The 13590-nt window shown below is 39.0% G+C and overlaps 1 protein-coding gene across 3 annotated transcripts in view; it reads left to right on the forward strand.

The window, feature by feature from the left end:
- The first annotated feature begins 5416 nt into the window (after nucleotides 1–5416).
- The window catches only part of LOC138622072 (seizure protein 6 homolog), a 105071-nt gene continuing 96897 nt past the window's right edge, over nucleotides 5417–13590 (forward strand). For all 3 annotated transcript variants that reach the window (XM_069700543.1, XM_069700544.1, XM_069700542.1), the window contains exon 1: nucleotides 5417–5788. In XM_069700543.1, the coding sequence (XP_069556644.1) occupies nucleotides 5704–5788 (85 nt within the window). In that variant the 5' untranslated portion in view covers nucleotides 5417–5703. The remainder of the gene's footprint in view (nucleotides 5789–13590) is intronic.

A 13590-nucleotide genomic window follows, 5' to 3' on the forward strand; every position in this document is an offset into this window, starting at 1 on the left:
CTGTGAAATGGAGCCTTTGTGCCCCCCCTGTTCAGTTCTCTTTGAGCAGACTTCTCTGAATGTTTTCTGCAGTTAAATAATAACTATCTGTAGCAAAATAGTTGGTGGTAATGATATAGCTGCAACTCCTAAAAGTAAAACCAGTTCAAAACACATTAGAACTTTTGAAAGAAAAAAGCAGCTAAAAATGAAAAAAAAAAAAAAAAAAAAAAAAAAAGATTTTGCATCAGATGTGGAAATGCTAACTGTTCTGATTCAGATATATATTTTTTGTGCTCTATGAAGTCTGATATAGACCCTGAGTTTGCTGCAGCTGAAGTGTGATTGGCACAGCCTATAATGTGAGACAAATAGCAGCAAATAGCAGAGAACAGATTTCAGGACAGTCCTCTAATTACGATTGTTGGCTGAAAGGGGTCGCGGTTCTGAACTGTGAATGTAATGCACAATGATTAGCCCTGCATGCATTTGTGAGTCCTGTTACTGCGATACTGTTGCCGCCTCTGACTGTAACACAGGCTGTAATTTGTAGGTTGTAATGGTGTGTGGGTAGACACTCATTGATAGCGTTTGGCACACAGCCTTGCTTGGATGAAGCACTTAGCCAAGCCAGTCAATCTGAATATCACAGACAGCACTCTGAGTCAATAGGAGTGTGTTTGTTAGCCGGACATGATGTGTAATAATCAGTCAGTCCTTAGCTATCTAATGAACAGTCATCATAAGATGTTTTTACATAATCCTGCCATCTAAGATTACCTTAATGCTTGTAAAAGCTTGCTGCCGATGTGCGCCTCATTACCTTGGGACATTGGTCATTTCATTTCAAGGGTCTGATTTTCATTAACTGCTCTGCCCCCCTACCCATTAGCGGAATGAAAGCTCGGCTGCAACCATCTGGCTGCCAACGAGACCTCAGGGCTGCTTTATGGCTCCACCGAGCTTCACTAAAGGGAAAAAGTTGCTCTATTAGATCTTTTTTCTGACTCAGGCCAGAGGGAGGATGGGAGGGATGCAAGGAGAGAGTCCCATGCTCCAGTGTGTGTGTATGCATACGGTGTGAGGGAGGGACTAGAGATAAATTTAGAAGAAAAAGTGAGATGTTGGTGCAGTGATAGAGGAGACAGAGAGAGGCAAAGTGAGACAAAGTCAAATAGAACCTGAAAGATAAGTCAACATGTAACAGAAAAAAGGAGACAGAATATGAAGGACAGCGCAATGAGCAAATGAGCCCGTGTTTGATGACAATGACATACATGACATTTCTGAAATAAGATTTCTGAGTCCCAGAGGTGCGACAGAAAAGTAAGTCAACTTTTATGATAACACATCGTGGTTGGCTCACGGTCGGATACTGCATGTGTGAGCTCAAAGAACAGGTGTACATTTTTACTGCGTCCACTGGACGCACGTTATTTTTAGAAGGAGTGGTCTTGTTTTGAAATAGCATCTGCTTACACACACTACTTTAGCGTCTCCAATAAAGGCAGAGTCTGGTTCTCTTCAAGTGCCTTTATTCCCCACTCCCATCCCTGACTGTATTCTGGTTTTATAATTGCTTATATTTTGATACTGTCGTGCACAACAGACACCCTGTGAATGCAAGTCAACCTGCTGGATTTACATTTGTTCAGGTGACAGAGTGCACTACAATTACACAGAAAGCCAGTACTACATGCTTTGCTGCTTATTCCTCTCTGTAGATTGTGCAACATGTCACAATCTTTTCCATTATTGTTCATGGATGACTCATACAGAAGTTACTGACTGGATGAACACAATGTGGGCACATAGCAATTATTGTATTGGCTAAATTAAGCCTCTTTGGATAGAACAGGCTAATATGACCTAGATAACTAAAGGGGGGTGTAATGATAAGCACAGTAGATACGATCTAGTAATAAGTTGTGAATATTTAGGTGTCACAAGAGGAAACCCTATTTCAACAAGCTTATCTAACTAGTCATTTCTGAATAGTCAGTTTTGTCATATTCAGACTCGGTAATGAGATTAGTGCTGAATGAAAAGCATAGTTTGCGGCAATAACCTCGCTGATTAAGATGATGGATTGCCTTAACTGTGGTTACAAATAGTGTTCGGGGCTAACTACATGCAATGGATGAAATTACAAAATAAATGTCATGGTAATCTGTTAGAAAAAAATTAAATTAAATTACGGTTACTGTTCAAAATGTTAATGATTGCAAATGAGTTACATCTGAATATGTTTTTCAGAAAAAGCTTATAAACATAGAATATAACATTCATTTTGGTTGCTTTGCATCATTTTGCGGTAAAGAAATGCCTTCTGTGTACATATGGATGTGCTCAAATTTTACCACTTTTTTTTGGATTGGTTCTCTTGTTTCAATTCGCGCCACCTCTTATATGCCAATCAAAACAATGCATATTGCCCTCAGCAACCACACCAAGGAGGCTGGTCATGTTGTCAGATAAAATGAAGAAATATTTAAAAAGAGTCATTCAGAGACCAGTGTTAGAAAACTGTGAACAGTAACCAGCCCTGTTAACAGTTCTACCGTCACTCGGCATGGAGTCAACCTGAATGTAGACTTGGTTTGAGGATATGGGATTTTTTTTTTCTCCTTTACTGCAGTCAGTTGTGATCTACATACTTGTGATTTATTTTGATATGTTTGTGCTTTCAAATCAAAACATTCCCATCTTAATTAAAGTTATATTGAAAAATGTCAAATAAAAGCTTGACAATAATCATTGTTGAGTTCTGTTGGGAGGTTACACTGACTAGTTTATTTTTTTAGGACTTTTCCAACTTTATTTCCCAGTTAAAAACATTTGTTAGAAAGGGAATTGAAAAGGGAAACTCGTAATCTGTAAACTATTTTATGTTAACCTTTCCAAGTACAATGATTTAATACTTTATTGATCTTTTTCCATTTTCTCCGACTCCCCACAGAGGTCAAGAAGTCAACATCAGCCACACAACAGCGGCCCTGAGTTTGGTAACTTTCTGCCTACACAGAAGAAAAATCCAGGTCTTCCTGTAGGTCCTGTTTAATTATGTATTAGTTCCCTGCTTTGGCTCTTGAAGTTGCAGTGAACCAGATACTGTATTTTACTGGTTATGGTTTTCCTCCAGTAACCAATGTAGGAACCCCACTTAATTCATTTAAAAAGAAATAAAGTCATGCAAGAATTGAGCAGACATACATCACAGGCAAATTAGGTACAGCCCGAGAGACATAACCTGAGCCTCGAAAGGGGACACAAAAAAAAGTGACCTAAGAGACTCAGAGCATGGCACAGTTATTTCCAGCACCTGAGGAACGTCTCACCTCAGGGCTTGGCATGCACAGCACGGTCTAAGCTTTACTGGGAACTGGACTGAAAAAAAATCCACTCAGCTGCAGCCCTGACTCCTGCGGGCAAAAAAAAATCTAGTCAGAAAGGTGTATGCTAAAATTAGGGTCAGAAATGAAAAGCAATACAATTTCATGGTAGTGTGGACGATGGCATACAAGTATGTGGCTAGTTAACAGACTCACTTTTTAGACTCAGGTGGAGCGACTGAGCAGCAAGTTGAAGATCAAAATGGGATTTCTATACAGAAGACTTATTCCATCTGCCATTCTGTTGTTTTTGGTGATATTGTAAACAATGCTAATGTTGTCGTGTGTATTGGTTGGTGACAGAAAATCATTAAGTTCTACAAACTGAAATTCTAAGTAAATGAACGATATAAGGAGATATTTCTAATGTTAAAAGCATTTATGTATTTAATCAAAGGGGCAACCATAATCATTAACAGAGTAACAACACTAAGTCAATAGGTTGTATACGGCTGAACAGTATATGACACGCTAGAGGGCTTTTAATTTGAAATGGCTACAGGACTTCGCAGTATTTGACTGATGATTTCAGCAGTTTTTTCTGCTTAAGTGCAGACAGTCCATAAGAAACAGTCAGGAACTACATTGTATTACCTCACTAAATATTTGATTGGAGTATAAATTCAGCAAACACTAGACATTTTTGGGATGATAAATAACTCTTTTATTTAGAGCGAATAAGATGTTCACATACTTGCAGATATGGCACAAATATGTTCTGGGATTATACCATAACCTGTTTACAAAAATGGACAGTCTCCTGGTTGAAAATGCCTTAAAGTGCAATACCACTGAGGGCCACTAGGTCTGGCTCCACAAAACCTCTGCCTCCAACAGACTCCTATTCAAATGCATCAACTTTTCTGATGAAGTCAATACATTTTTTCCACCAATTATTATTATGCCATTGGCTACTTAACTCCTTCTGAAACTAATACCATTAATAATTATGTCTCAATGAGAGGTATGTTTGGGGGCGTGTGTGGTTTGATTGGCAGGCCCGGGTGAGTTTGTAAGTGATTCTACAGGAATTTGTGCTTATGCTAATTAATATCAACAGATATTTCGCTGCCAGGAGTGGCACTAACATTAGTTTACTGGTCGCGGCCTGCACTGGTAGGGAAATATTCGACTTTTGAAGTTCGGCTGTGTCGTTCTCGGACTCCATTCGTGTTTCTTTGTCAGTTTTTAGAGCCACGGCAACATTATTTTAATGTTAACGTAACGTTATTTAAAGTAGCCTCCGACAGAGAAAAAAACAGGCGAGGATGACAACACGTGACTATCACATAGTGCCCCCTGGGTAATGCAGTTTTATTTAGGGCCATTATGAATCCCCCAGATGACCCGATATGGAGAGGGCAGAAAAAAAAGCACAGGCAGCTTGAGAAAAGTGCATGTGCAAAAGAATAAATCACAGTACACCAAAGACTAGAATGCAGAAGTGCCTGTGCTGATTGCACATGTACATGCCTTTCACTCACCCTGAAAGCCTATGACTCTATATGGCAGTACACTGGGTGTGCTGATAAATCCCTCGCTTATCAGTGTCTTGATTGAACAAACACACAGATTTTAAACTGTATGCTCCTCCACATGGAATGCTTTACCAGGAGTTTTGAACTGAAAATCTCTCATTTCTTTTGAGGTTTTTATAATATTATACTATAGGCCGCAATTAACCCATGCGGATTGTGTGCCCTGTATATGAAGGATTGCGGTGTATGTATTATTATGTATTCTCACTGAGACAGCCAGTTTAAATAAAGCTTGAATGAAGAAAAAAGACAACATGCAGTTTGTTTTATCCTATACAAGCCTCTACAGTAGGACCAGACTGGTGTGCCTACAAATGTCCCTTTTTTGTTTTGATCTTTTTTTTTACCCTGATTGTAACTGTCATGTTTAATAAAATAGCTTATTGCCTCGTCAGAAAATGTCTATAAAAGTAACAAGAGAGGACAGTGCTGTGACTCCTCCAACTAAGTTTGAAGGAGGCTGTTCCACCAGCAGACGCTAGGAGCTGTCCGCGGTGCTGAAGCCTCGGCTGCCTTTTCTCTCCATGTGCCGACAGCTCACACAGCCAGGAATCCGCTTACGGAGCGTCCAAATTAAAGAGGGACCTCCGCATTTGACTTGATTGTTGTCGACGGTCTTCACTCTGAGAATTACTGAGGAAGTCCAAGCGCAACCCGTGCGCCTTTGTTTATATTTGGTAGGCGTTAGAAATCCTCGCTTTTGCTTGTTTTCCCCCTCCACTGGAAGTATTCTTTTTTAACACAAGGACGTGCTCTGTAGCTTTACGCGAAGAGCGACCTAGACTTTAGTAGACATGTGTGTGAGACAAGACTGCCAATTGAAGACCCTCCTGACGATTCTGGTTCTCGCTGCCGCCGTGGCCGACATACATGGGCAAGGTAAGAACTTGGGTCCTGCACGTACTTTGTGGAGAATATTCCTTCTGTCCAAACTATACGCTGCGAAGGTAGAGCTCAGTGCTGTGGGATGGTGATGACATACTGCTCACGATTTTCAGATCCACACGTGGGATTAACACACATCACAGGATGATTCATTATTTTTGTCATGAATAAAATGTGATGATCAAAATGTGTTCAATATCTGGAGAAAATCAACAAAATTGCTCGTCTAAAAGTGTAGACTTTTAGACTCCTTAATCAACGCCACACATTCCAAATGATTTACTACAACTAAAGGGACAACCCAAATAATAATTCAAAACAACCAGCAAATAAACTAAAGTCGGTACCTAAGTGGCTCCATAGTGCGCATAGAGTACGGTCAATTAGAAAGTTACAGATCCATCATTTGGCCACGGGTTTAAATGTTTTAACAATCAGTTACATAACTGTTTACTGTCGATCCCAATTTACAGAACAGCTTTAGATTGCTCTAACTACACATACACACACACGCGCGCGCGCGCGCGCATTTGGGGACAGACATGGCGTGAAAACAATTCCCGAGGAAAAGATAATTTAATAAGGCATTCGTAAACTAAACATTATTTTGATGCAGTCAACCCGATGTGATACATTTTCCAGAGGGGAGTTTAGACGTTTAGTTATTTATTGAAACCCGGAGTAAACAGTCAGGAAGCGACTTGTTTGGGCACAGAGGTCTGTGTGACAGACGGTGCTCGGTAATAAGACTCTAATCCTCGGGAATTGCTGAAGATTATTGACCAAGCTGTTTGACACAGTTGAGTGCTTGTGGAGAGCGGCAACGGATTCATGCACAGTGGCCTTGTCCTAATTATTTCTCTAGTGTGCGTCTGCCCTGTCTCCATCATTATGCTTTCTGTTTGACTATCTGTTTCAGCTTGTCTACACACCGTTTGGCTGACAGCCCTTTTGTGGAGGCGATGTGTATCTCTTTGTTAAGTCATTAAACTACTACTAGACAGGAGTCACCTTCGAAGTACTGCCCAGTACGTAGGAAATGAGAAGTAGTTCATAAATAAGGTTTACATTTTTTTTTATGAACAAAAACATATTTAAATGTCTTTGTCTAAGCAGGATTTATGATGACTATAGTAAAAAAAAAAAAAAAAAAAAAGGATTTTGCAGCTTGCAGACAGTTTTTTCTGTGAACACAACACACTCATTTTCACTTAATACAAGTAACATATAATAAAAACAAAGTTCTTTATCATTAAGTCAAATGGACGGCAGTGAACGGAATGCTTCTCTGCATCCTCTTTTCATTAAACCTTTTATGAAAGGCATCTGTTTCTTGTTGGAAATGAACATATTTATGAGGGAACACTGATTACTAAACAATGTAATAACAGGGAAAATGAATTCATATTGCCTGGGCTGCCTCAGTCATTACAGCCCATCGAAAAACCGAGTTGCAATTCTGCACCTAGTGCCTGAAACAATATTTTACACCATCAACAAAACATCAACTGATCGACTGTCATGTGGAGGAAAAGGTGCTGCATCATTACAGTATAGCATTTTAGAGCCATGCACAAGTAAAGTAGACATCCAGTTATTTGTGGTGTACCGTAACACACTCAGAAGATATTAATATTGTTTAAAATGAACTTGTTGTGGTAAACACACACTTAGCAGTGGAACACATTGCTGAGAAGATGTGTGAATTTTTGAGTGTTTTCAGAGTCACAATTGCACATACCCCAAGAACACACCTGCCCTGTTCACTTACTGCCTGAAACTCTGGGGAGAGAGAAAAATGCACCGTGCATTATTTTTTAGAGCAAAATAAAATCTAACAGCCTCCGTTAGTGAATTCTCCGCTGTTGCTTACCCAGCAAACCTTCACACTGTAGCAAACTCTCCAAGGTGGGGCATTTCAATTTTTAATTCTTAGAGGTTTGGTGGTTTCTCATTGTCAGAAGGTTTGAATGCGCTCTTGTTCACAGGAGGGATTGAGGTTATAGTTTGAAAGAGGTCTTAATCGCTTATTTGTGGTATTACTCGGGTGTTGTGAACTTGCTTCAGTTGTTACCAAGCAGGGGATAAAGCAGAACAGCCATCCATCTACTTCACTGTCAAATTTTGGAAACTGTGCCATTATTTTTACCATGTGCACGGTGTACGTTTACAACATACAGTGTAAAGAGAAAAATAATTTTCAATCATAAATTACCTTTATTACTTATGAGCCTAATAAATTAATTGCTAAACAACAGATTATTCCTTAAGTGCTGGGTTATTATCCAGTCAATTTGCATTGCTTTTTTCGCTTTCTATTTGCAATGCAAGATCAGACTCTGGTTGTTATTTGGGATTTATTCTCCTGGAACACTAATTCCAAACGGCTTTCAATGTATTGTTGCATGTCTGAACTATAAGGACAATGTGAGAATTTCTTCAAAACAATACCACAGAGATCATATGTGCTGTCACTATGGTAACCATGGTTGTTTATTCCCATGAATATAAAACCTTCCCTTAGTGTGAATGTATATCCTGAGTAAAAACAGAGTACCGCACCGACTGTTTTAATTCATGGTATTGTTTCGGCTTCTAACTTTTCGTGCTCACAATGCAAGTCAGTCAGTCAGTCCTGCAAATAAAAAAAAATGTGCACGGAAATGGAAGACTTTTAACAAGTTACAATAATCATTTTAATGAATTATTTCTCTTATTTTAGACTGCATTAGCTATTACTTTCATTTCCATAAAAAAGTTTTAATTAACAGCAAAACATTCAAATGACAAAAGGAAAAGTACCCTCTCTTTAAATTTATTGGGATTGACCAAAGTATACAAATAAAGTTACTTTGCAAAAATAATTGCTGGAGCCTTCTATCACTTACATTTTTTTTTTCACATTAACATTAGGTAATTTGGGAAGAGACAGACGGAGGATCATTAAAATTCTGATCACAACCTCTCTGTTATTTATGTGCACCTTTTACAGCATGAACAATGAGAAAATAATGTACCCAAATGTGTTCATGATGCAGTTCCATTTAGTTTGTACTCAAGCCTTCACTTATGTTTCGTGGGAGTGACAATGTGACTCAGCGGTTCTGAGCGGAGTTTGCATGGTTTCCTGTTGGTTTCCTTCATGTCAAACACACACAAGTCAAACGTTTGTGACTCAATGGAAATTATTGATTAAATAATGATTTAACTTCTGTGTCATTTGTTTCCTGGTATGGAATTGGTTTTACGGTTTATGGTTAGATAAAAAAATAAAAAAAAATGCATTGATTAATATTACATATAATTAAAACAGCACTAATATATGTAAATCTGCTTTCATGAACTGGCGCGGTGTGTGTGTGTAGTTTGATAAATGCACAGACACAGTGTTTGGATGTGATTACCAAATAGCAACAAGTCCTTCATACTCAGTGCCAAACGCCACAGGCCTTTAATTATGTAAGTACGGATCACTACTGATAAACTTGGAGAGAGAACGCGAAGGCAGCTGCTTAAACTCGTCCTCAGTGACATAAATCTAATTTACAGTCTAATATAAACCATGTTATGTCAATAAACTGTCAGCACCTTTGTGGTACTGGCTGACGTTTAATCCTGTGTTGGAATTGTTGAAGGAACGTGCACAGTACACATTCCATACAAGAAACTCACATGTAGAAACCTCCCTGACAACTTTAAAAAGTCAGTTTATTTAATTAATATTTACTTTTTTTCCCTATTGTTACAAAGTAATTACTAACTCATTCCTTATTGGGCTGATTTATATGGTAAATATTCTCAAAATGAATGTCTAATCTTGACAGATATTTATTAGTGCATTCATTCAGTGTGGAGAAATGACTTGAAGTTTGACACAATTCAGGCGAGCCTATTATTTTAATGCACTCGCATTATCCTCTGCCTGTTCATAATGATGTGTAGCGATCTAGGAGTTGGAGAAAGGGATGTTTTATGTTTCTTAAAGTTCATTCAAATCAATTGTTATCTCAATTGTTTCAAGGATGTGTATTTGTTGATTCTGTAAATCTCTGTTGTTTCAGAGCATGCAATTTTTCATCATATCTCCAATTGGATAAGACAGCAAAACAGTGATGATATCGAACAAATGTAATTTATTATTTTGAGATATTAAATAGTGAAAAACAATGTTATCATCAAGTTTACATGGAGACAAACATTTCTTACCCTATTGAAGTTTTTTGTATGTGAACCTTAAATAAAAATCTCTTGATTTGAGGTTGATATTTGAAGAGTTGCATATTAAAACTGCACGACTGTTAAATATTCAGTAGCCAAACTCATAGAAAAGGATCAAGTACATCTCCATGGGTTGGCTTTTGTACTGACACCTGTTACCACTACAGTGGTTTGAAGCAGCTTTCATTTCCAACAGGTATTTTGTGTGTATTCATTCAGCTCAGTCTCCCTGTTTGTCTCACTAATGCTACAGGTTACAGAGATAGCTTTCTGTATTCCATCACCGGGTGCTGTTCATATTTTCAAATGTTCATGAAATTTGCCAGAATCATGGGGACAAGACGGTATAATTCTGCCTGAGGGTAGATTGCTGCTTTGAGCGGCATGCTGGAAAATATTGGAACATCCTATAATTTCAGGGGAGGTAACGGAAATCACTCAACACCTGTTTGTTGGATTGCCAGTTAGTAACTTCATCAAGGGCCATTCAGCATCTGTGTGCTGTCATAATTAGTTTAACTTTCCCAAGGCCTGTCAATGGTAAATGAGAGTCATTATGCCAGAATGCCCCTCTTCAAGGCTTAGCGCCTGCCTGCCTCAGCCCCTCTCTGTGCCTGTCTCGGTCTCTTTCACTGCCTCCTAGGTGGAGCTCACAGCTTGGCTGAATGCGACTCATTTTCAACTCTTCATGTGCAAATGCCTTTCTCGCTCCGTGAGAATGTTCTATGCATCCTAATTTGACTCATTGCCTCATATTTTCTTCCTCAAAAGTGTATTTGTCAAAGGAAGAAAGCTATTTTTGCAAGGCGGCCCTTTTTATTCCAGATTTCATCGCTGTTTTGCTTGGATTGCTTCTCTAACAGCTGGTTTTACCCAATAAAAAAGAAAATGTGGTGTTCTCACTAAATCAGCTAAATACTGAAGAAGACTACAGCGTAATCTTAAAATTCAGATGTGAAGAATGTAAAAATGATTGAACACGTTTTCAAATTTTCCCCATATTTTTTGTTGTGTTTAAAACAAACATGTTGTATGAATAATAAAATAACCAGTTTATGCTGTTTCCTGTATTTAAATTAACATAATGTCTGTGCGTGTTTTCAAATCTGCATCTTTGAACCTATACATGTATCTATCCATTTCAATAAAATAATACCAAAATGGAAATCATAACCCCCCCCAAAATATGTACACAGAAGTTAATTTTAGCACTGGCTACTTGGCTATTAAGGAATTAAGCAACTGAACTGAAACTAGTACAGTATAAGCACTGAGCAAAATCCCTTCTTAATTCCTGTATGATTAAATTACTCTTTTCACATTGACAAACAAGATAATACAGCCACAATATTTAATGATTTCAATGTGTTTTAGGTAATATGATTTGTTCTTTGTATATTTACTTTTGGGGGTATTTAGCTACACTCTTATTCCAGGTAAATTAGTCTTATCTTTCTCCTAATATTTAAAAATATGTACAAAACCAGATAGTTCACAGAGAAGTTACTTGCTTTTTTCCTGATAATATTTCACATTCTGCTTGTTTAATCAGTTTGACAGTTTGGATGGACCTGAAATGGCTTCCTGCGTTTAGATAATTATGTGAGAGGTTCCTCTGGCAACCTGTGTTTTGTCTCGACACATTCATCTCTACAGAGATTTAAAGTAGCAGGTTTACAATGAAATTGTCAACACGTATCCTCAGCTAAAAAGAGAGAAATTTCAGGAGCAGGCACTCGGAGATGCTCCGCTTGTGAAATCTCCCTCTCAAAGTGGAGGATTGGGGCAGGGAGGGCAAAAGACTCAGAAACTGTGCCTGTCTAATTAAAGGGGAGGGAGCACATTCCACATTTAATTTGTATCAAGTGAAGAGTACCCTTGTAGCAAAACTCTAAATGAAGAGATGTCTACCACTTTGACAAGGCACTACATTGGAGGCTTACTTTTGTACCTGTTTTGCCTTTGGCCTTATCGATCCCACCAGTCGTCCAACGGAGAAAAAAAAAAGTCAGCAGCGTTTGCCTCCCCCCAGGCCCAGCCTCCTTTCGGCACCTTCTACGCTCTGCCTGGCCGTGTACACACCTCCCTAATCAGGACTGGCGTGTTTTGCGGCTGCAGTGGGGATGGCTCTCTGAAACGATTAGGCCTGGGGACAGCTCCAGCTCTCTTCCCCTCTCCTCCACGCCAGATCCCATCTAGAAAGCATTTCATCTGTGGCAGTGGAAAGGCTTATGTAGGGTCGGAGAGTGCTGTGGAAAGCAGCAGGTAATAGGCTGTGTAATGTGTTTGGGGGAGTAGTTTTAGTATTCACAGTTAGTGCTGACCTCTGGCAGGCGGAGCCACCCCCACAGTAATTTCCTCTGAAAAGATGTAATTGAATTCATCAGGATGAGTAAACATATTATAAGTAACAGAGAAAGATAACAATGTTGTGGATAGATCAAGGAAGGGGATAGTAGCTCCAGGACTAATTGAAAATAGTCAAAGACAAACACGAGCAGAGAAAGTGTGCAGGTCACTGAGGAAAGTTATTGAATTCATAATCAACCCATCATTACGCAAAAGCATGTAATACACCTATCAGTCCACTAGAGGATACGGAGACAGTATGAAGTAATGGCTAGACATGAAAAGTAAGGTGCCTTTGGTTTAGGCACCAAAACCACATGGTTAGGTTCAGGAGAAGATCATGGTTTGGGTTAAAATAAATAACAAGTTATTTAACGTAGGTTGTGAAGTTAAATACATTACAATGGGGAGGAAACTTATGCTACTTAAAATAAACCTATGATAACTTTTGCTTTATCAGGGATTCGAACACCTTCACATGACCTCCTTTTTTTGACTCTGGTCATACATGCGTGTACTTTTCACACCTAGTTGAGGCAAAACGTGACCCTGACACGGTATCCTCTAATGGACTAACAGATGTATTACATTATTTGCGCGATACCGGGCTATCATAGCTGAAGTGTGTATGCTTTTCCTTTCACATTTTTTTTTTTTACTTTAATTCAACCTCTACATTTATGATGAGTTTGTGATAGGCAGTACTTGTACTCAAAGTCATACGAACATTTTTGCAGGGGTAATACCGATTCTCAGGTGAAGTCACTGACTAAAATTAAGTGAAGTATCGCGGGCTCGCATCCGTTTCCAAGCATTGTTTGAAGCCGGTGTCTTTAGCCCAGACAAAACAGACACAGAATAGAGGGCCGTGATGTGACAGTAAGCTTCGTTCTCAGCTCCTGTGAGCTATATTGAAGTCATGTCCCAAAGGACCTTGTGTATAATTTAGAGGTTCTAACATCGACCGCCATCTTCAAAATATCGAACATTGTCAGTCCAAGCAACTGTTGGGTGGTCAGGCAATAGTCTGTCAGTTATAAGGCAGTCGTCTGCCGCCGCTTCTCTCAGTGATGGAAAGCCAGCTCATTGTGGCCGTTCTCATCTGTCAGAGCAGTGAGCAGCCTGCAGAAAGAATACTCGCCCTTAAGAATGGATTACTTAGCAGGGAGCAGCCACAACTCTGTTAGACCACACCATTGATTGCTGGACTATAGGTTTGAGTGGTAAAA

The sequence above is a fragment of the Brachyistius frenatus genome, unplaced genomic scaffold, assembly GCF_029030835.1.
Source record: "Brachyistius frenatus isolate BFR_SWC_R1_liver_20210118 unplaced genomic scaffold, ASM2903083v1 Contig_34, whole genome shotgun sequence".
NCBI classification, from domain to species: domain Eukaryota; kingdom Metazoa; phylum Chordata; class Actinopteri; family Embiotocidae; genus Brachyistius; species Brachyistius frenatus.